Raw genomic sequence first — 24,583 nt, 5'->3', positions numbered from 1 at the left:
TGGGCACTCTTATCCTCATTATAGAGATGAGGAAAACGAGGCTTAGAAAGGTTCAGTACATTGCCTGAAGTTATACGAGTCAGCAATGGTAAATAAGGGTCATGTGCAAGTTCAAGGTGGTTTAGCTCCAAGACTCAAGATTAACCTCCACAGAGAGTATCTCTTCACAATGGGGCGGGGGTTGAGTGGGGGTGGGGGGGGCAGGGGGATACAAGTCATTCCAAGTTGCTACTTCACCACCTCCCGGAAGAAGCACGTTTATAAACAAAAACATCGACATTTTAAAGTTATACAGAAATGACTGGGAGCACGGGAGAGGCTGTTGAGTATGACTGCAGGGTGTGAGGTCTGCACCGTTTCACAGAGAGAATATTTCGAGCATTTTTATGGCGTCTATTTGGGGAAGCAATGGATTAGTTTATCTTTAAAAAATGGGTATCCAGGGAGGCATTCTCTGCCTTGGACTTATACTTCTCAAGATAAGGCTATGCAATAAAAGTTCATAGAGAAAGTTTAACGTGTTTTTAAGGGCTGTTGCCAAACCACTCCCAGCAGCCTGGGCCTTGCTGAGAATGTGTGGCGTACTTGGCTCTTGCTGAAGGTCACGGCGGATCGGACCTGACCATGGATCGATCGAACACAGGGACACGATGGCGGCTTCGACATACACGGGTTGCTTTTTACTGCTGGTGCGATTCTTTATTTGTACCCACTACAGGAGGCTTTCATTAAGTTTGCGATTTGGGAAACATCATAGAATAAAAATTTAAACAGAAGATCTCAATGAAAGCTCTTTACATCTTGAAACTGACAGGGCAGTAATGACGGATAGAAGGACGCAGCTGAGCAAAGAGAAGCAAATCCTTTGATTGACCTCCCTAATCTACGCTGGAACTCTGTTTACTGTTTCCTGAAGGTTATCTCTAATTCTAATTGCCTGTTTGCTTCCTGGCTCTCTGAGAACTTGGAGCGCGGACACCTTCCGGTGAACATAAAATACCTTCTGTGTAATCAGGTCCCGCCGCCCGGCTGACCCGGGGTCTGGAGCTTAACGACAGATTACAGAAGGCAGAGGGAGGGAGATGCTGGCCCTGGAATATCAATCAGTGTTGATGAAAGCAGAACTGCACCATTACAACCTTTACGAAGGGCGTCTCAGTCATCCTGGGTTCAAAGAGTGAAGTTAGCGGTTCGGGCTGCTCACAAATGCATCACCGTAGTTTCATGTATTTTTACCTTTACTCCCCTTGCCGTAAGGGTCATATTTATAACAGCTCCTCTAAAACCAGGGTCCATGCATTTAGGACCTAGGTTTTCTTCTACGTAACTTATTGTTTCAGGTCTAAGTTTTAGGTCTCTGATCCATTTCGGATGGATCTTGAGAATATCATGCTAAGTAAAATAAGTCGGACAGAAGAAGTTAAGAACATATGATTTCACTCATACGTGGGACATACAACGGAGAGCATGACGCCAAGCGAAACCAGCCAGGCCGTGAAAGACAAATACCATAGGATCTCACCTTTGACAGGAGCCTACACAGCAAAACAAAGAAACAAGCAAAATATAACCAAAGACACTGAAATAGAGAGCAGGCTGACAGTGACCAGAGGGGAGAGGGGAGGGAATTTCAGGGGAAAGGGGGAAGGGTTTACAGGAACAAGTATAAAGGACACACGGACAATAACTAGGGGCGGGGGTGGGAATGGGAGGGAGGTGGGGAGGGCTGGGGAGTGGGCAGGGATGGGAGTAAAAGACTGAAAACTGTACTGGAACAACAACTAAAATAAAAAAAAAACAACCCTGAAAGCAACACATAAACAAAGAAGAAAACCAGACAAAAACTCACAGACACACACAGTACCGTGGCTCCCAGGGGAAGTAGTCAAGGGCACAGGGGTCGAATGCCTGGTGACGGAAGGTTAGACTTGGGGCGGATGCAATGCAATATCCAGGTCATGTATCACAGACATGTACACGTGAAACCTATGTAACCCTAGTAACCAATGCCACCCCCATAAATTTCAAAAATTTTAAAATGAAAGTAAAATGAAAATGAATCAGCCTACAATCCATACAATTTTGTGCAAAGAGGACTCATTAAATGTACCAGGGCGCATTCAGTAAGGAGAGTACAGAGCCCCCGGCTCTCGGGGGACCACTCCCAGCTCCCACGCTCGTCTCCCTCCGCCGCGGGAGCTGGTGGAGGAACTCACCCCGGGGAAGCAGCAGCAGGAGGAGAGGCGACACCCAGCTGTCAGGTGAGAGGACAGATCTGCAGCCTCTCTCAGGGACTCACGTGCTTCCCTGGGCGTTAGTTACGCCCAGCAGCAGCAAGTGCCTGACATGCCACAGAGACCTGGGCACAGGGTGGGGGTGGGGGGGTGGGGCGGAGGGGCGTGGTCACGGAGGATCGGGGCTGCCAGTGGGCTGCCGGGTGGCCTGGGTGCGGTTCCTTTTACAGTACCAGCTGAGGATTTTGCTCACAGAGGAGACAGGGCAGCCAGGGCATCCTCCATAATGCACTGCGACTCCACTTCTGCATCCAACAAAGCCTCGGCAACGACCAGTGTGAGCCTGGTGCCTTCGGGGGTTTCTACTAGTTTGTCATTTTCAATGATGCTTTTGTCACCTTGGCAAATCCCAGTTTAAAGACTCTGCTGTCGTCTGTGGCATAAATATGCACAGTGGTGATTACATTACAGGTCCAGGGGACAGCCTTAAAGGAAGGAAAATTCTGGCCTCCTTATGGTTTTTTTCTTTCTCCTCTTCCTCCCCTCCTCTCTCCCTCCCTCTCTCCTAGCCTTTTTTGAGGGCTCCTTATACTTCCAGCATGTTTTCTGCTTCAGGCCTGAGAACTCAAAGCACAGTTCCATCACCATTATAACAAATGGTTCGTTTAAGCATTCACTTTTGAGTCAAGAGTCTGAAATCATGTTTTCTTCCCTTTAACAGAGGAGGTTCCCCTCAGTCTAGCCCGGCAGGGGTGTCCGACCTGTGGCCCGCGGGCTGCACGCAGCCTGGGGTGGCTGTGAACACGGCCCAACACAAAACATGACGACACTTTTTTGGTGACTATGTGTCCCAGTGTGTTTAATGTGTGGCCCAGATAACTCTCCTTCTCCCAGTGTGGCCCTGAGATGCCGAAAGGTTGGGCACTCCTGGTAGAGCTGACATCTCTAGACTGTGTTGTGACATAAACGTTTTTCGTAGTGGCAGATGTTGGAGAAATATGAACAGAAAATTGCCTTCACAAATGATCATTTCTATTACCTGACAAACACTGAGAAAAGGAAACATCCTTATTTACCGCTTCTGCAGGAAGAGGGGACATACCCATCAGAAGCCATTTAGGGGAAGAGATTTTAAACAGTAGCTGCCTGGTACTCAGTTTAACGAGTACTTGTAAGGGCTAATTATCCTTTGTCTTTGTCTTTCGACTCCGGGGAGTGAGAGCACCCTAGGGAAACCAGCAATCTCTGCTTTCAGAGCACCGTTCCGGGCGGAGCGTGGAGAACCCCTTCTCCAGACATTAAGGTGAATGCAGTGCAGCAATACCCATCTTCCAGAGTGAATCTCGCCTCTATAGTTACAAAACGGGTGACAGAAATAGAGACAATAAAAGTGAGCAAAGTGCAGTTTGGAGGGTGACAGGCAATCAGAGTGATAGGAGAGTCGATACAGGATGGATTTGTCTCCACACCGTGAATCTTTTCCCGATTCGAGTACATGTGTTGCTTCATAACGAACCTCCACCTATTAAACCTTAAATACATCAGAACACTTCCTCCTTTATCTACCAAATGAGAGCCGGCCGAGTTTAACTCATATTGATCTCCTCTGCACCAAGAGGATACAAACAATATGATGGAGAAGTTCTGAAGATATGTTTTTGCTCCTGGATGCTCCCTGCGGTTTACTTGATGATATAGCACCCACCATCGCCAAATTTCTTCTCTGACTTTGGGAGATCAAAAATGACAGCTGCCCCACCATGCTCTCCTCTTTGGACAGGGGAGGGGAGGCCACTTCAAGGAGCACAAGTGAAGAAATGAGACACGAAATCGCCCCCGTATGACACGCAGCTTGGTGAAAAAACAACGGAGGTGTGCATGAAGGGGTGCTGAGTGTTTCTCTCGGCGTTTCTTTTTTGTTTCAGTAGCTTTATTCTGTCCTGACTCCATTCGGGTACAGTCAGAATAGAGTACAACCCAATAAAAAACTATGGTCAGGCCTTGGCTGGGTAGCTCAGCAGGTTAGAGCAGCATCCCAATACACCAAGGTTGCAGTCGGATCTCCAGTCGGGGCACGTACAAGAAGTAACTGATGGTTGCATAAATAAATGGAACAACAAATCTCTCTCTCCTCCCTTCCCTCCCTCCCTCTCTCAAATCAATAAGAATTTAAAAAAATTGGTCAGAGGCTCTTGTCCTCTGCTTAAATTAATTGCCTCAATAGAATAAAATAAATCACCATTCTCAAAGTATCACTAACAAGTTTACATCTATATCTATCTATATATTATCTATCCATCTATCTACCTGCCTGAATATTTATATTTCTCTCTCTATTCATATAATATAACCATAAAATGAGGGGGAATATAAAGTTGTAAAATTAATTGCTTTAAGAAGTATACAATATAAAAATAAAATTTAGTGAAATGTAATTTACATGGAATGCGTTTTATATTTATCTGACCTATAGTAATTAAATAATGTATTTTTGTTACATAAAACAACAAACAACCAAAAATATGATATCAAGACCATATAAGTAAATTGTTCATCATAACTGGTAAGATATTTCAAGCCCCTAACTTTGCTTGAAATCAGTATTAGTGAGATAAATCATGGAGTTTTCTAATTAGTTATTGGCTGTATTTTATTGTGTAAGTCAATATAGTCCTCCAGTGAGTCTCTGGGAACGTTTTAAGAAATTCCAGTGCATTCTGGTGTTTCTCGTGGAATGCATATGATGTTATTTCTGAAGCTGTGCATCAGCCTAAGTCTGAGCTCACCATTCAGAGAAAAGTTTCCCGTGCACTACCATGGAAACCAGAGTCTTGTGTTCTCGGAATTATAGGCCAAGCTCTTGTCAACAACCAGTTATCATTACGTGGGTTCCCACCTATTTCCAACTTATTTGTATTAGCATCTCACTTTCTTTTTGCTTAGATATGTATTTCCTCATTCAAATATTCCATAGTTTTGGCTTTTTCTATTGGATATCAATATTCACTATATATGTTTATATTTAAATAAAAACAACCTTACTTTAAAAGTGTGTCTTCTAAGCCCTGGCTGGCGTAGCTCAGTGGACTGAGCTCGGGCTGCGAACCAAAGTGTCACAGGTTTGATTCCCAGTCAGGGTATATGCTGGGTTGCAGGCCATGGTCCCCAGCAACCTCACATTGATGTTTCTCTCTCTCTCTCTTTCTCCTTCCCTTCCCTCTCTAAAAATAAATAAATAAAATAAAAAAGAAAAAGAAAATGTAAATACACAATGAAATACTTAAACTAGGCTTTAAGAAAAGTGTGTCTTCTAGTTATTTCTAATCAAGCAAAATTAGTTAATCATACAAGATCACGACAAGATCAGGCAACCTTAGCCCGTGGTCTTGGCAACTGTGGAGGGAGGCAAAAGAATGAGGCAGGGATCCTCTTTCTGATTCATGAAACTGTCAAAACCATCCTCCTCCCTTTTCCTGTTGGAAAAAAAAATGCAACGGGCCTTAAATGGAGCCACCTGAGTAAGCTCCCGGCACAGAAATGAGATTTCCTACCTCGCCTGACTGTAGCTCCACGCCGTCCCCCAGCCCCCTGGAATGTAATTTCTCACTTAACCTGTTAGCCTGGAATTTCCTGGCCAGCACTAGTGAGGTAATCTACCTAAGAGACCTGTGTGTCACTTGCCTGAAACAATCTTTTCTTTTGTTTATGGCTCCCATGTCCCAACCCCCATTACCTCTGAAAACGTTTTCTTTTCTGAAGCTCTTTAGCGGTTCCGTCTCTGTGCTGGATGGGATGCTGCCCGAATCATGAATCACTGCATACAGCCAGTTGTATATTCAAATTTACTCCTCTGAATTTTAAACTCTATTAAGAATTTTCTTATACAAGTAAGTAATACAAAAAGATAAGAACTACCTGCTAAACATAGGGAGTCAAGTTGGCCATAAGGGTGTTCATTTAAAACATTAAAAGCAATTACCTTTCATAAGTGACTGAAATTGTTCTGACTGTTCTTTCTTGAAGAATGTATCTTTAATGGAGTCAGATTGTTCTCATAGAGTTCTTTCAATTTTTAAAAAACATTTAGTTCCCTTTCTTCTCCTTCCTGAAGCATGTCTAGATTTCTGTCTTCCAGCTTGCTCAGTTTCTCCTCCATCCAGTCTGCTCTCCTTCCTGTGCTTCCTAATGCATTCCTCCTCCTGCTTGTTGAGTTCTTCAGCTCCAGAACATCTGCTTCTCTTTAAAGTTTCCATCTCTTTGGTAAAGTACTCCTTTTGTTCATTAATTTGATTCCCGAGCTCACTGAACTGCTTTTGGAGTTTTCTTGTACTTCACTGAATTTCTTCATGACTGTAACCTTGAATTCTCTGTCGTTTGAATCAGTCTTCCGTGATTTGGGGGTTGGTTCCTGGAGACTTGTCATTTTCTTCCCATGTTAGCTTGTTAACGTGGCTAATCATGGTACCCGATGGGCTGTCCTCCCGCCTGCACATTTGAGGTGGTGAATTGTTCTGTGGTTTAGTTACCATGTGGATCTGAACAATTCTGCGGGTTGATAATTTTGTTTTCCAGTACATGGTGATATAGTGCCAGGTTTTATTTTCTCTGCCTGTTGCTACTTGCACCCATTGGCTTCTTGTTGGGGGGCATCATTGGGATAGTGGAAACTGATGACTAGATGACTGGGGTGATGGGTCCCCGCTATGTCCAAGTCACCTGAGTCTCAGAGCACCACCACCACGGTGGGCGGTGTCGCATGTGCCGATGCTGCTTCTGCCGAGCCTCTGACCTTCTGCTGAGCCACAGTGTGGAGGTGCACCCCAAATCCTCCACCACCACCACATTAGCTGGGGCCCAGGTGGGCACCAAACCCTGTGTGAGAACACCACCCCTTCCCTGTCCTTCCCACCATCCTGCCCTCCCTACATGGTCCAAGATGCCCACCTCTCAATGAGTGGATCACTCAGGCAAGCACTGAGCAGAGGAGACTTTGTTGGATTATAGATGTCTGATTTATAGCTTTAAGGGGAGCTACAGAGGGGTCTTATTCCTCCACCATGACGCTGATGTCACTCCTCGGAATGTATCTTTAATCATTAATTCTTACTGATCAAATTCTATTAGTCTAGCTTTGAAACTGTGGCAAGAAAATATTGCTTTAAGAATACACTATTTCGCCCTGGCTGGCATAGCTCAGTGGATTGAGCGCGGGCTGGGAACCAAAGTGTTCCAGGTTCGATTCCCAGCCAGGGTACATTCCTGGGTTGCAGGCCAGAACCCCCAGCAACCGCACATTGATGTTTCTCTCTCTATCTCCTTCCCTTCCCTCTCTAAAAATAAATAAATAAAATCTTAAAAAAAAAGAGTTAAAAAAAAGGATCTTCTTTAAAAAAAAAAAAAAAAAAGAATACACTATTTCACCTGGCTGGTGTAGCTCAGTGGACTGGGCACAGGCTGTGAACCATAGGGTCACCAGTTCAATTCCCAGTCAGGGCACATGCCTGGGTTGTGGACCAGGTCCCCAGTGAAGGGGCCACGTGAGAAGCAACCACGCATTGATGTTTCTCTCCCTCTCTTTCTCCCTCCTTTCCCTTTTCTCTAAAAATAAATAAAGCTTCAAAAAATATACTATTTCAGTTTGCTTGTAATAGAATTTCTTTTGTCACAATGCTTAGTATTGTTACTGTGAGCAAAAGCTAAAGTAGAAAAGGAACGAGTGCCCTAAATGCCCAACTATTGTCTGTCGGCGGTCCCAGTGGTCGTTCCTTCCCAGATGTTTCCCGGGCTCTACTGCGTGCGAGCCCGTGTGCTCAGCAGGTGAGGCTGGGCGGGCGTCCGCAGCTGTGCTGTGGTGGCCTGTGTGCCTCCGCGCCCGCCCCTTCCAGTCTCGGTCAGCTGTTAGTCAGCTGCCTGCGCCGAGGGTTTTTCTGAAGGGTCAGACTATTTCTTTTGGGGCAAAGGGAAGGAGTAGGAAAAGAACTGCCACAGCTTTGGTTTCTGCTCTTGTTGGTGAAATACCTGTTACATCACAATTTGATGAACCTGGGGAGCCATCCCCATATGATTAACCGTTTCTCATTAGGAATAACACAGAAATTAAGTTATTTACACTTGTCTCCTTCTGTCCCCACCCTGCCCATTGCCACCCTCCGCAACCAAACGGTGTCTACATTTTCCAAATGGCTTTGGAAAAACCTTAAAACTGCTATGAGTAGGTTTATGTAGCATTTTATTACGGAGCCTGAGGTCAGCCTCCTGAACTTATACTCAACGCTGTCACGGAGTGAAAGATGCTAAGAAAGACATCCTTTGTAAAACGCAGCACCAGACAGGCCCTGGTATGAACTGCCTTTAGCTTCTGATAAGACGCATGGGATCGTGTTTTTGTCCAGCGCCTGTGCCCTATCCAGGTCCTCAGCCCTTGGTGGTTTCTGAAATAACTTTTATCATGCGTCTGAAATGATAGCTTTCGAGAAGCCGCCGTCAACCTCAGCGCTCTCTCGCGGCGGTCAGTGACAGCTGAGAAATGGAAAGGGAGGAAAAGCAGGCGGTGCACCCAAACACAGAGATCCGCAGGGCTCCCGGCCTGGCCCAGCCCGGCCGGAGGGAGCCCGTGGCCTCGCGGCCCACCGCCTCACTTGCCTTGCAAACTGTAGATCTCGCCCACGCTGTTCTGACGGGTGATGTGGTGCCAGTACGCGCTCCGAGGGAGAGAGATCGATTTGGAGAGCGTCATGGGCTCCGTCAGGCTTGTCTGCAGCTGGGAGAAAGAGAAAAGGGGTCTTAGGCTCGCTTTCAAATGCCGTGCTGAAATCCGCTCTTTTCAAAGTTGGGGGTGAAATGTGGGTGACGTGTAACCCGATAGAATCCCTGTACCACGAGCTGCTGTGGAAGGGCCACTTTTTTTTAAAGACGTAAAACCAGGACTGAGAAAACAGGAAGCGGACACTGGGAGATGGTTTAATCCCACTTGTCAATTAAGAAGCGGACGAAAAGACGGTACAACCGGTTCCAAGTCGGCTTCAAAGGACACGTCGCCCATCAGGAATGCTGGTTCATAGGCACAGAAATAGTCAGCTGCATTATTCCACCAGGAGAATTTATCTGCATTTCTATGTCTATCGGCTTCCGACAATTAATTGGTTTTTAACGTAGCTCAAAGAGTGGAGGTAGAAGCTCCTTCTGAAACAGATACACCGACTGCGGGCACCCGGGACCCCATTTCTCTTGTGCCCTAGTCTCTCAGTTCTGTCCGGCAGCACCCCCATCCTGACCCGATGCCTCTTTCTCGAACGGACTTGGACCCTCGGTACCACCTTGAGTACTGGAAACGCGTTTTCCCTGAGGAGCTCCGTGAGGACACTGGGGCCTATTCTGTTACTGGAAACACAAAGGTAAGACCAGCTGGAGAGACCCACGCCTCACACTGGGCGCCCAGGCCTTTGATTAGTGCAGAGTGCAATACTTCACCCTGCATTTTCAAGAAGAAAGTTTATTTGTACTGATTCACACCAGGTTAAAAATAAAAAAACACACACACACACCCAGCGATGGTTTTATTTGGTCTTAGGACACATTTCTCTGATGCCCCCTGAGCAAACGTTCCCTTTCTCACAGAAAATGGGCCATCCGCCGACTAATAAAATCTCAAATTCCCCCTCGTGTAGCACCTGACTTGGGGCAGAACTGAGGGCTGTAGAGATCAGCTCAGGCCGGTGCAGCCTTTGAGCCCACTGGCTGGCTGCGTGCGCACCCTCTCACCGGGGTCTTCCTCCCCGAGCTCCTCCACAGCTCTGCGGCAGGAGTCAGCCCTTCATGGAAGATGCTGTAAGCAAAGTACTGAGAGGATACGGCAGGACTTTGAACATGTGTCAGAATAAGAGGCATTTCTGTTTGAATAGAATCAGAAGGCAAAGGGCTTTAAATGTACTTATTTGGTTTTACTTTAAAAAAAATGATTTTGGAGAGAGAGAGGAAGGAAGGGAGAGAAAGAGAGAGAAACATCGATTTGTTGTTCTACTTGCTTATGCATTCATTTGTTGCTTCTTGTCTGTGCCCTGACTGGGGATCGAACCTGCAACCTGGCATATTGGGGACAACATTCTAACCAACTGGCTACCTGGTCAGGGCCTTGATTTTACTTTTTTAATAGTGAGGCATTTCCAGGGCTCTGTGTCTTGCCACAGAAGTGCCGTACGTGGTGTATTTAAAAGTCTGGCCCTGGTGAAGGTATTTTTTCAAAGATGGCTCTGAAGAGCAACATTGCAACCAATTTTTATATGTTCAAACTTTGCTACATCTCAGAGTTTTCCTACTTATTACGAAAATGGGTGTACCAACTGCACCCACATGCCGCGGTTGGTAGGCAGGGAGGGTGCGGGAGAAGCTCACTTTCCAGGTCACCCCAGAATCTCTGTGATGCTTGTCACCCCGGGCATTTCTGCTCGTCTGACCCCGGAGCAGAGGGTCGGAGAGCTTGCGGGAGGGCTGTGCATGTTGACATCCAAATGACCTTCAAGCACAAGCCATCATCCCGCTGCGGAAAGGGACGGACGCCGGGGCTCGTTCTGAGAAATCGTCACGGGGACCAAAGGGCTTTCCTGTCTAAAGCCAATTCCTCACGTGAGGCAGGAACTGAATTAAACACATAAATCTTTAATTAGTGTCAGCAGTGCCCATTAATAACATCAGCTAATCCATGAAATGAATCTCATATTAATCCCACTCTGTCTACTCTTAAATCCTTTTTATAATTTATGATACGTTGTTTACTACTTAGCGATCATCAGTGGTAAATCCATCTTCCCCAAAGCTGATGAAAGTGCTTTTCCTTCTTCTCCTTCTTTTTTTTTTCCCATTCTCGGAAACAGAACAGTTAGTTGCTAAGTCTAGGAACTCGCGGTCACCAGGCAAAGTTGTCACACTACTGAATGGATTATATTCTTCTTCACTTTTTTCACCCTCCCCAACCCCCACCTCTGAGATTTGGGGTTTTAACTTCACTTAAAGAATTTATAGTTTTCAGTTTTTCTTTTCTTTCTTTTTTTAACACATGTACTTTTTATTTTTATCTTTAGAGAGAGGGGGAGGGAGGGAGAAAAAGAGGGAGAGAAACATTGATGTGGGAGAGAAACATCAATCAGTTGGCTCCCACACATGCCCTGACTGGGAACCGAACCCACAACCCAGGCATCTGCTCTGACTTGTATTCGAACCGGCAACATTTTACTTTGCAGAACATTGCCCACACCTGTCAGGGCTCAGTTTTTCTGATATTTTGCTCTTATCTTAATTAATTTTCACCTTCTGCTTTTCTTAAGTTGTTTTCTTGTTTATTCTCTATCTTTTCTTTTTTCCCTTTCCCTTCTAACATATTATAATTTGCAACAATACAGTCTTGTACTTTAAGAGGACCTCTGCTGCCCAGAAGAAGCCGGGAGGGCCTGACTGATGGCTGTGATTTGTGTGAAAGGACTGCCTACCAGCACCTCTTCCTGCTTTTACAGGAAAAAAAAAAAGCTATCCAGGCGACCTTATGCCTTTTGCAATTTCCCTGTACTGTTTCGAGATTCTGCCTCCTCCTGTGATAAACATTAATGCTAATTTGTGTTTACCCACATAAAATTCATCTGCATCAAAAATGTTAACAAATTAATTCTCCTTTTGCTCTGTATCTTCCTAATTATTGCCCTGAAAATGGAAAGTGATATTAGCACGGGAGATGCAAACTTGTACGACCAGGAGAGGGAAAAAAATTAGCATTTATAAATGAGCATCTATGAGTCATTGTCTGTGCCTGGCAGTGTGCAAACGGGTATCATCCGTCATCTCACTTAACACCCACAGAAACTGTCAGCAAAGGCGAGGAAAAGGAGGCTCGGAGTGATAACCTATTTTGTCCGTGGCGACACAGCCCGTGAGTGATGTCTCTGAGGCTTCCGAGACCACGATGCCATTCCCTCTTCCCCATAACTCACTGTAAGGCAAACCACTGGACCCCTTGTCTTCTGGGAGCAGACGAGGTGAGAATTACGCCTATTGGGTCTGTTCCCCGGGAACCAGGCAGGAAGGGGAGCGCCTCTTGTCTCTGCCCGACGCAGCACAGCACAGGTACGGGAGGCAGAGGCCGGTCAGCCCGCGGCTGTGCTGAACGCAGGCCTGCCATCCAACACTAGCTCCGCAGATGCCCACTCAGCTGACCCTGTCCCTGTTCTTCAGACTTCACTTCTCCTTATCTCTCAATTGGAGTTAATATAACCCCCCTTGAGGGTTATAAATATTTTTTAAGATGATGCTTTTGGAGTGGAAAGCACCGTGTTTATCATACCTGAGTGTGCTCAGGGGAGGTGCTGCCTCATCGCTGCCCCCAGCGCGTGGGGGGGGGGGCGGCTCAGACAGGAGGTGTCCATGCACGTGTGTGGTCAGGGCATGGAAATCTGTCCCGAATGAGGGACCGAGAAAATGACAACGAAGGCAGAGTCCTGTACTCGGGTCTGAGTCTACGACCTTAATAGAAGTACAAAATCCAATAAATATGACTACAAATGAGTCATATTTGGGCAGGTGGGACACAGATTGGGGGGCAGGCGAGCAACACTGGTAGAAGGGGGTGTGTGTGCGTGTGCACACCTGCACACCTGCACACATGCATAATGTATGCCGGGAGGGAACAGCCCCAGTCTTTCTGAGGGGTGGAGTTAGGAAATACCATAGTGGGTGGGAGTGTCAGTATGCCCCCCCGGTAGGTCTGAGATGAGAGGGACTGGGCAGGGATATACACTCTCCATGAAAAACACTACAAAGATATCATACAAGTGGTTTGGGAACAGGCTCATGTAGGTCAGGGTAAGACAAAATGTGGCGCTGCTTAGTATGGAAATGCTGAATACGAGTCAAGAACACTGAGTTTTCTTTGTTCCTGGAAAAGAGCTCGCGACACTAGAAACCTGCGCAGAAGCGAGCCCCCGGGGGTGTTTCGCCAGCCAAGCTGGCACTGTTTGGATTCGTGCAAACCGGCCTCCGAAGTTGGAAGGTTCATGGGCAATTGGTTTCTCACAGACTCGACTTAATTTCCAATAGGGGACATCTTACATTTAATCTTCCATTTTATTCAAGATAAATGGAAAGGAATTAGAAGACACTTTGCTTAGATTGCACCAGACTAACAAATAAAATGTAGTTTACACAGCCATTTAATGGCAGCTGCTACGTGGGGTATTATTTCCGTTAGACTTGAAAAAAATGAATGTTATTATTATATATTTTAAACCACGCATTGACCAAATTCTAAGGGAAGAGAACATGATGTAAATGAAATCCGTGCTGTTACACTGTGTTACAGCGCTGTTCGTTAGAAGACTTACATACAGTCCTTCCCCCTGTCTCCCTCACGTTTGTGCATGTATGCAGAAATGTATATTTTTCTTTGTGTTTATTTAGGGGCTACATTTTCTTTGGTGTTCCGAAATCGGAACAATAGTAAGTGAACTGACTGATTAGGACCACGGGCCCACTTCCATTATCGACTGTGATGGTTTGTTCTAACTGACCTTGGGTTGAGTCATTGATCCGTGCCTATCAGTCAGCAAAGTGAAATTTTACAATGATGTGAATGGCATGTCCCAGCGAGGAACTGGTCATTGTCAATAATAACGAAGGCTCTTGATTTATGGTTAATAATTGGTAATATTGAGCAATAAATAGATCTGTGAATAGAACTCTGAAGAATGAATTAATTAGCAGATGTTTCTGTGTATTAGATATTACATAACCACTTGCGATCACAAATCACACATCTAAACTTTTCCTGGAATTTCCTGAATGCGCATGAAGAATACCTAGAAAAGAGGCTGCAGAACGTGGTAAAATTTTTCTGTGCACTCTCCTCGGGCTGTTGTGCTTCCAGATTCTGCACATTTTCAGCGTGAGAAAACTTGTGAGTGCCTTTTCAGAACTGATAGGGATTCCTGGAAAACATGGGCATGGAGAACACTCTCCCTGCAAAGGAAGTCAAACTGCCAAGGATAGAGACCATTCTGGAAGGCTTCCTCGCTCCTTCAAACATTGCAGATGAGCACACGGTGTCCGTGGTCGTACTTGAAAGGAATTGAAAACTATTATTTAGCTACCATTGGACATCACATTTCAGTGTCTTCAGAACATGTCTCATAGCAAGCATTATGCACTCCAAGATGCCATCAACGGAAAGACAACATTATTTTATGTCGTGCCATGAAAGAGCAGTGCTGCTAATTAAACTGCCGCTCACATTGGACTTGAGAGATGTTCAAATGTGAAAAAACTGTGTGCATTTTGGAACGGATGCAATATAATAGTATTTCCCTGTTCAGGGAACTATGTAGACCACGATTATGTCATGGGCTGGTAATTGTCAATACTTGAGTAAGTTTTATGTTCACATACAAATCTGGAGGAGCAAATTTACCTAACCTTGAGTTGCTACTTTAGTGAGTTTTACATACAGGAAGCTCCATTCCTTCTCTCCTCTGGGCCCTCTCCACGTCGCCTTCACTGGGACGAACGTGGCATTGGGCACGTGTCCATGCCGGTGTGGTGGAGGCAGAGGAAGATAATGCCGCTTCTTTGTCAGAAATGTCTTTTCATTTTATATTATCGATGCAAATAAGGGGATTTGTTTTTGAATGGTTATTATCCAAAAGAGCCAGACTGATCTCTGTGAAATGGAAACAAATTTTAGAGGTGTTGTTTGTTTGGATACCTAGCTTTACTAATATCCTCAAATATTTGAATCTTAGTACTCTCTCAGGAATAGTTTAAAATTGATCACTGTGACTTAATTCTCCAATGCATTTTGCAACAGCATGGACGGAACTGCAGAAAATGATGACCTAAGCTAGTCAGTGAAAGAATACATAGAATACACTGACAGCTGCCAGAAAGGGGCAGGGGAAGGGGTGAAAATGGTGAAGCAATTAGCCAAAGAACATTTATGCTCAATTCATGGACACAGACAACAAGGTGGGGATTGGCTTGGGGTGGGGAGGGGTGAGGGAGGGGAAGGGGAGAAAAATGGAACAATGGTAACAGCTTAAACAATAAAAAAAACTGGGATTATTGTGACTATAAAAAAATAAGAAAATAAAATTTATCACCTTGACTTAATTTTCCAGTGCACTCCCCCAAAATGAAACTTTCTTTAAAACGAGACTGGTTTGGGATTAGTAAGTAAAGAAGATTGAGAGACTACTTAAGATTGCTATCCTTTTTTTTTATCATGATCATTTTCCAACTCCCTGCTGGACACGGGCGTGGGCAGCAAGAGGGGAAGACTGTCTTCTCCGGCTGCGGAAACCGTTCTCCGTGGAGGGTGGTCTGAGGACCTCCAGTCCGTGGACTCTCCGAGAAACCAGTCGGGCTGCATTGTCACGACCACGCGAAGACGCCCAGATGGTGGTGTTGGTCTCAGTGGCCAAAATTTTGTGATGGCGCTATCTTACCCATCTGATTAAGTTAGGCGTGATACACTTTTGATATTTTAAGGAGTGAAAGGACATGAGATAATCTTACTCTGGGCGGCATGAACTGTTGGATCCCATGGAATTCTGGGCCACTTGAGAAAGAAGGAACTTTCTGGCTCTTCTCCCGTAGCCCTCACACTGCCGTGCAGGGTTCTGAGCACCAAGTAGGCACCAGGCGGCCTGTGAGTGGCTGACAAACAGCTACCCTCTCTTAGAAATGTCCAAATCCACTCAGTTCATATTAGTTCATTCTTTCAACATCCCTTTTTAGTGAGGGAAATCAAGGTCTACACTTTTAAAAGCCTTACCAACTCAGTGATTCTTTATATCCGCTATTCTGCCGGGCAAATTGTACTGCTTTTCGAGGTATTAGATTCTTCAAACGAGAAAAGAAATATTGCCTGACTCGGATTGTGGTGACATACCCAAATGTGTTTATTTATGGGCTCCGCTGGAAGGAAGGTAATGAACAAGGGAAAAACAAGGTTTTACAAACATGTGATATAAAAAGATTATATTGAATTATTTCTCTTATAATTAAGAAATGGTTCTGGAGACATTATTTTTCAGGTTTATCTCCAAAGCCAGCAACACTCCGGAATGGCCTTTGAAAGGATGCAAGTAAACATTTCATTCTTTTGCCTGAACAATTATGTTCGGGGCTTTCATCGCTTACATTCACCGCTCAATTATAATTTAATCTTGTAAGACCTTTTTAATCACATTGAAATACATAAACATTTTCTACCTGATCAGTATTAATCTTCCGAGGCCAATGAACAGTGTCATCGTCTTATTTGTGTGAGATACATAATGAATGAAATGAAACATTTTTATGTCCTGGAGAGGTTTTTTGGTCCTTTCCCAAGTCTCTCGTTACATTTTTGTCTGGTTTATGGCACAAGGCCTTTATTTTATTTAAGTAAGCAAATGAAGAGTTATTGCTTCATGAATATGAAAAGGGTATTTAAATACTATTTCACTGTTGTTAGAATTTCTTTTTAAGAAGAGATTGGTGCATGCAAAGGCACTTTCTTAAAGGGGAAAAGAAAAACCAACTACCTTGGAGACCTGGACACCTTTGCTTATGACTGTAGAATCTGAGGAATTGGGGCAGTTTTCAAGTTGTATAACTTGCCGTCTGGAAAGCATCATTAATTCAATTTTCTCCGAAGGATGGACCCGACCTGGAGTAATTTATGAGCTTTAACCTTCAGAGGAAAGCTTAGCTGTGCAATCACTTCTGAAACTAAGCCAAATCCTCCACTTACATGTATGTACAAGTTGCTGGAGTCTCTGAGTTCGTGATTTCTAGAAACATTTGGATTCTCTGTCGAGCCGTACTTACTGAGGCTGCTATTTCAACGCCTGCCCCGCTTCCCCTGCTGCCTCTGAGTGCCCGTCTCCCTGTGTCCCCTCCAGCTTTAGGCAGCCCAAGACCTGAGACAGTGGACCAGCCCAGCACCTCAGGCCCCTCCCAGTGGCAGCTCGGCTCCGCTCCGCTCCCCAGACGCGCCCTCAGAGGGCCAGGATTCCGCAACACGCACAGCATCAGCAGCACGTGCTGCCTGAATTCTGCTTTCCAAATTTTTTTTTGGCACAAGATTGCTAGACATAGGTGAAAGGGATTGAAGGATGTTATTTAGCCGTCTTTAGGAATAGCGAGGGAGTGTCTTCACAAACATTGCAAATCTTATACATATTCAAAGTCACTCCTGCAGATGGCTCACTGTCATAATAAGGAATGGTGTGTGGTACTCTCTATGGGCCAGGTTTGTTCTCAGAAGTCTATGAGACGCACACACATAAATGCAGATACCTCACAGCAACCAAACAAATAGAACCGTTATGTTCTCACTTCACAGGTAAAGGACAACAAGCCATTCAGGGGTTAGATGACTCGCCCGAGATTCCACAGTGAGTAAGGGGTGGAACTGAGGACCCAGAACACACACTGAATGATCTCCTTTGTGGTGGACGATTATAGTGGTGTGAAAAAGCTCGTGGAATGTCCTGTGTGCAAATATAATTTAAATGACTTGTGAGCACTTTGCCTGTTTGAAACAAGTATAAGTAAAGAAGAACTACAGCTGTTAACCAGTAGAAAGTGACATCATGAGTATTACTTTTGGTTGCCAATCATTTGGCTGTCAATTGCAAATATGGACTGATAAGGAAAGTGCAGGATTCTGAAAAAAATGTAATTTTTTTTGGCAATTATTGAAGCCACTAGAAAAATGTCATATTAGTTAGATCATTGCTACAGTGGCTTAAATTTAACTCAAATCTAGAAGACCAGGTCATTCCAACCTCCTATTAATGCATCTAATTAATCCCCTAGTTATCATAATAATCCTACTAATGTTCAAGCAGCTCATTTTCCCCTGTGGAAGGCCAAATGTCCTATATGAACCTGAACTGTGCGTGTCACCGTTTGGTGTTGAGAAAGCCCTTTAAACCACATCCTAGACAGAGAGAGAAAATGATGCTTAGAGTGTTGAGAAAATTCAAAATGTGTTAAGAATAACATGAGATCATCTGTTGAACTACTTTGTTTTTTATATTTAAAATGTTATGCAATTGAGGAATTTTAAAATCAAAACTACTATAATACTAGATACAGAAGTCTCTAGTCTTAAACTCGAAGTGAGTCACTGTTTTTCTGTGACGAGGGACCCTATTTCCCAAAGCGCTGCCTGTGCTCTCACAGGTAAAATCTCACCCATCTCTGGAAGTCCTGAAGAGATAAACAATATTCGCCTGTTCACCTCTTAAGATTGTAGCCAATAAACATCCCACTGTTTGCCTTTCCAAGTCAGTAGTAAAGCTTATAATTTTTCCAGCTACATGTGTAGTTTACTATTGCAGATTTTTTACTAAATTGCTTCTTAGCTGATCCCCGAAACTGTAGGTAGTATGGTTCTAGGACTGGACAGTAGACAGGCAATGCACTTCCTCTGTCAACAACAGAAGCTCCTTTACTATTGGCTCTGAATCCCACACCGAAAGACAGAGAAATTTCAGAAATGCTAGGAGTGGCTAGGATGCCACAAAAAGAAAAGTGGCATCCTTTCTGGTGGTTACTACGTTTTCCTGGGCCTACATTTGAATTTCTGATTGTCCAGCTGTATGTGGGGCTATGCAGAGGACATGGCTGCTTATTCCATTCTCTGTGCACGCCACCCTTTTTGGGTAACCATGGCAACAGGTCATGCATAGGTAGATACACAGAGTTCAAGGTTCTCTCTTAGTCACCATAAGTAGCTTCTTTTCTCAGCAGCTGAATGGGGAATTAGGAAGATGAGATTCAGCCGCTGGGATGAGCTCTGGGGGCCGGGGTGGGGGCGGACACTGGGGTGGAGACACAGACGGACCCGCACACACACGACGCGCATCAGAAGCTGTTCGGTTACCGAGGAGGGAGCCTTACCCGGGCCTTCTGCTCCATTTCTAGCATTAGTCTTTCGTGTTGCTCAGCTATGGCCAGTGTCGCGGAATGGACCTTCTGATAGATCATCTCTCCTTCCCTTGTCTGAAAAGTGAACAGTCCTTCTCCCGTGTCACACATCCTGTGAGAACAGAGAGGGAAAGAGATGGGTCTTCATGGGTTCAAGTGCGTAATAGTTCTCCACGGGAAAGACGCCCTTGCCCTGGGGCGCCCTCCTCCTCGACTGACGGGAGCTAGTGAAGCAGATTCACCCTTGACCAAACCCACTGACCGACCCACCAACCCACCAACCCACCGACCCATCTTTAAATGGCACGGGGAACAGAACTAAGGGCGAAAATCCAAGTACATTTGGATTTTTAGACGAAGTGTTCGTGAGAGTGTAAAAGAAGAGGTTAAAGTCTTTGGGGTTATTGCAATGCATGAAGAATAAAAACACATAGTTATTTTTACAGGGTTTTCACATGTGTGATATCACAGTGCTGCCGCCTGTGACCTGGTAGCTCTTGAAAACAGAGGAACTTAAGAAAAATCTGCAATTATACACTCACTGCAGTAGTGACCAGTGAGGAGAATATAAGGTTTTAGTTTATGAATGTGCACACATAGGATGAAGCTTTTATTTAAACTGGGTAATCCTTATGTAAAGCTTGGTATAGCCTAGGAAACCACTTGGTATAAAAGAGACTCTTTTATTTGGTTTGAACTTCGGCTCTGCCACTGACCAGCAGGGAGACCGTGGGCAAATTAACTAACTTGTTTACCTCCTTTCCACATCTCCAACATGAGAACGAGAGTCCCCATCTCATAGGGTCTGTATGACAGTTAAAACACTTGATATACAAAATATCTATAGTGTCGCTAAGCACAGGTTAAATGCTCAAAAATGTTAGCTATTCCTATTTCACCACAGATAAATTATGGAGCTAATCTCATATCCACTATAGAGAAATGATTGGCTTATTTATATTCTTATCAGATGGACTATTACACAACTATTTTTGTTATTTCTAAGAGCATATAATACATTGGAAATTCTTATTACAGAAATTCAAGAGGAAAATCAAAACACACATTTTTTTCCCAATTATTTTTATTGGACTAAAACCAGTGACAATCTGTTAGGCAACAGGACTATAGCTACGTTTTATTAACAAAGAGTCATTCTACAGTGGAAAATATTTTAAAATAGTAGTTTAGGCCAGTTTTGAAAGATAATTGGAGGCCTTTGGAAAAACTCATTACCAATCCAATGTCACCACTCAGACATCGGACGGTCGCTGAATTGCTGTGTGGCTGGTTTTCAGGTTATAACGTCTAAAGGTTCGCACAAAACGTTCACACGACCAAACTGTGTCTTCCAGCACCTGAAAGATTTCAGGTTCTTCGCTGTGATTCTCCAAGGAGTTTTCGGTGGCAAAGAAACGTCTCAAGAGGCTACAGACGATCCAGAGGCTCTGACTGTCCTCCCTCAGGGCCGCATGGAGCCAGCACTTAGCTTCTGCAAAAGAGACCTTCATAAAACCCACCCAGCGTGAAATGGAAAGTCTGGGGGGAAATGAAGAGTTTTCACAGAGTGAAACCAATGGGCGTTCTCCACAGTGGATTGGGAGGCGGGGGAAGGCAGTCCCGCGGCAGGGGCAGGAAAACCAGTGGGAAGCAGGGAGCACGCTTGGTCTGAGGTTGAGCTTTGTTCATTGTCATCTGAAAAACGCCGCCCGTGAGCCTGCGGAGATGACAGGATGGGGACACAAGCTGTCACTTCAGACCCAGGCACCCACAGGCAGAGGTCTCACACCGGCGTCCGGGGACGCAGCTCTGCCCAGGGAGGGGGTCTGGGTGCCTCCAGAGGGGTTTCTTCCAGCCTCCGACATAAATGCGCCCGTGAACTTCATCCTTTGATCAGGGACGAGGCAGTAAACAGGCCACCTTAGGAAGCAAAGGCATTTTGGGTGGAGGGGTGCTTTCTTCAAGGCAGGCGCCTCCCTAACGCCAGGCTGAGGGCAGAACCCTTCCAAAAGCAAGACGGACTAAATTGGAATGTGAACTGGAATTGGAAAAAAAAAAAGAAGAGAAAGAAAAATCCTCAGTCAGATTGGTTCATCTTTGTGCCTTTTGTCAGCAGCGTTGACATAAACCATTTAGGTTTCCTGTTTCCTGTTTGAAACGTGTTCTTTGGTGAGCAGCAGATATGGAGACTTTTTTCTTGTGCGTCTGAACAGCTCACTGGTCGCCAGACAGCACTGGAGCAGATCACGGAGGCGCAGGCGACCTGATTCTGACGGCTGTCGCCTGGGTGTGCAGCGTGCGGCCCTCGGACCTGCGCCCCCCCCACCCCCGCGGCCCCGGCGCCGGTCCACACGCGGACACGGGTCCTGCCTTTGGCCGCATCTCCAGCGATTCCTGCGCACGCTCCAGCGTGCGGGGCGCCGGCCTGGGGAGCCCGTGCCACGGCTCGCTGCTTCGCCAAAGGGGTCTGAGCAGTGATGCTTCGGACCCAAATGAGGACAAATTAGAAACCCCAGCTGAAGACCTTGTTGTGAAACCGAGGGCTAGAAAACAAGCAACAGGACAAAAAGAAAAAAAAGAAAACCCTAGAAGAATCCTCTCCTTACCTTGGGACACCCAGGACAGAGGTACCCGTCACATCTGACTGTGTGAACAGGGGCACATGTCACCAACAGGCACACCCTTCAGTTGCGTTTATTTACAGATATTAGGGAAAACCTGGACGGTGTATGTTTGTTCTGATTCCAAGCTAGAATGCTATGGAAATTTATAGGCAATTACAGAAATGTCATCTATCTTTATATTTCAGAAGGCACTTACACCAAATGACTACATTTCCCTACCTAAAATAAAAATGTTAAAAAAGATCATCTATAAAGTCCCTTTCGGCTTTAAGGCTTAGAGCTTCTGAAAAAATCTAAGAAGTAGGTGGGACCAACACACTTATTTCTAGCTTGTTTTTTCTTTCTTTCTTTCTTTCTTTCTTTCTTTCTTTCTTTCTTTCTTTCTTTCTTTCTTTCTTTCTTTCTTTCTTTCTTTCTTTCTTTCTTTCTTTCTTTCTTTCTTTCTTTCTTTCTTTCTTTCTCTCTCTCTCTCTCTCTTTCTTTCTTTCTTTCTTCTTTTTTTGTTTTGACTTTGTAATCTAAGGGACATCAAAAGACGAAGGGCACAGCTTTCCACCACGATGTCACGGCCGAGCACATCCCCTGAGCATGTGTTTCTCACGTGCTGCAGGCCGGGCCAGGTCTTGAGCACGGGGGTGCAAAGCAGGGAAAGCAGACCTGGTTCACCGCCTCTGAGCCTCCCAGGAGCTGGCCAGGTTAGCGTTGTTCAGAGACTGGCGTGCTTGCGGCGGTCAGTGTCCCAGGGAGAAGCGCAGGATGGAGAGGAAGACGGTGGCGCCTGAGCTGAGCAAAGGGTGCCACCCACCCACTGACCCCTCCCTATAAAACAGGGGCAGCAGGACTGGGACTCAGGGTCGTTCTCTGAAACAGACGATGTGTGGGGTGTGACAGCGGCGTGGGGAGGGTTCATGCGGCGGGCCCGGGCTGTTCCAACCTGCACCCGTCTTGGCACGGTTCCTTGGCTGACTGATAGACGGTGACCTCCGAGCCTCTGGAATATTCAGCCTGATGAGTGAAGTTTTCCGGGGGCCGAGGCCTTGAACTGAGCTGCCCCCTTGGGGCCGGGTACGGGGAAAGCCTGGTTTGCTCTGCGGGAGGCCGAGGCATAAACCACACTGACCTCACTGTCATAAACCACAGCTGCGAGTAAAGTCACATTTCTCTGAGTCTTTCTGGAGAATCATTGAGCCTAAGGGTGGTCTTGGAGAGCCCTCCCCCTAAGACAGCCTCTTGTGGTAGGTTGTCAATATATTTTTAATATAAGAATCTAAAATATCCTAGCCCTGGCTGGCGTAGCTCAGTGGATTGAGCATGGGCTGCGAACCAAAGTGTCGCAGGTTCGATTCCCAGTCAGGGCACATGCCTGGGTTGCAGGCCATGACTCCCAGCAACCGCACATTGATGTTTCTCTCTCTCTCTCTCTGTCTCCCTCCCTTCCCTCTCTAATAAATAAATAAATAAAATCTTACAAAAAAAAGAATCTAAAATATCCTAATCTTTCCCCTAAATGGCTATTTTTTTTTTTCAAATTCCATTCTTCTGGGGATCTTAAAGGCGTATGCCCTCTTTCCTTATTCCACCCCACGGATGGCTCACTTCCAGAGTCACGGGAAGGACAAGCACCGGCAGTCCTGTCTCTGTTATGTTGTAACACAGAAGGCGCAGTGGCGTCCCCGTGAACGTACTGTACCAGGCGAAGGAAACTGAACTGTAAGTGGGACATGCTTCCCACCGTCGCCTTCGAGGGGAGGAAGGACCCTGACCCGGGATCCCAGAGGCCATCCCTCCGCTCCCGCTGTGCCTGCTCCGCCCTTCCCCCACCCTCCCCCAGACCCTCCAACCCAGCCCCAGGGGCGGCTTCCAAATGCCAGTTTTTCTTCCCGGTGACGCGCAGAAGAAATTGACCAAGTCAAACGTTAAAGAAACACTTTCCTTTTTAAAAAGTAAAAGTGGATATTTCAGAATCATTCCCCGTGGGCGTCTAGATAAACTCTCGCGCCAGACGAATTTGTAGATCTTCGGCGATCTTGCCCATGTCCGCAGCTGGGCGATTTCATTCTCGCCGAGCGGTTTGTGGTTTTGTGTGTCTGTTTAACGACCGAATATTTATCCTGCACGCACACAGACATTTTAAACTCTCAGCAGTGGAGTGGAACAGGGGCACTCTCCTGAACCCCACTGGTATTTCGATTCAGTATTTAAAATTTAATGTTTAATTATAGAAAGTAATGAAATTCTTAAAAGCACAGCTTTTCTGCGGCGCAGTTAAAACCAATTAACACTTTTATGCTGTTAACAGTTTAATCTTTATTGTCATGTAACAATGCTGGCAGTTTACTATTTTTAAAGCAGCCGTGAAGAGGCTGCGGTTTCTCCCTACGAGTTCTGGTGAGTCAGACCTCGGTCCGTGCTACCAGCTGCAAGGAAAAGGTGGAACGGTGTAGAAACTTCTTTTCCTCGCCACGACCTTTACTCCTTTCTTTCCTTTTGATTCGAACCGGCCTCAGCCAGCACCCTGACTCACCTGCCTCCTGCCTCCTTCTCCCTGCCTGGCACGTCCCCTCCCTTCATCACGAAGCCCTCAGGACAGCGAGGTTCTGATCAGCGTCCGATAATCTCAGGAACAAAGACTCAGGTCTGCTGACCCCAGAGAGAGTTTCCTCAAACCAGAGATAACATCAAGGCCTCCGCTGTGTTTTACCTCCAGACCCAGAAAAGCAGCAAAACCAGATGAGGTGAGGCCCTGGCTGATGTGAGGGTCAGGACCAG

The 24,583-nt window shown here is 45.6% G+C and overlaps 1 protein-coding gene across 1 annotated transcript in view; it reads right to left on the bottom strand.

The window, feature by feature from the left end:
* DOK6 (docking protein 6) overlaps positions 1 to 24,583 on the bottom strand; it is a 249,730-nt gene that overhangs the window by 39,035 nt on the left and 186,112 nt on the right. The window contains exons 6-7 of the mRNA XM_045850074.1: positions 19,164 to 19,302; positions 8,877 to 8,994 (exon numbers count right to left, since the gene is read on the bottom strand). Coding sequence (XP_045706030.1) covers positions 8,877 to 8,994; positions 19,164 to 19,302 — 257 coding nt within the window. The remainder of the gene's footprint in view (positions 1 to 8,876; positions 8,995 to 19,163; positions 19,303 to 24,583) is intronic.

This window comes from Phyllostomus hastatus, unplaced genomic scaffold (genome assembly GCF_019186645.2).
Source record: "Phyllostomus hastatus isolate PE091 unplaced genomic scaffold, TTU_PhHast_1.1 phas_contig_80, whole genome shotgun sequence".
In the NCBI taxonomy this organism is placed as follows: Eukaryota; Metazoa; Chordata; class Mammalia; order Chiroptera; family Phyllostomidae; genus Phyllostomus; species Phyllostomus hastatus.
The sequence above is the reverse complement of the archived record's forward strand: the minus strand, read 5'-3'. Positions and strand labels throughout refer to the sequence as shown.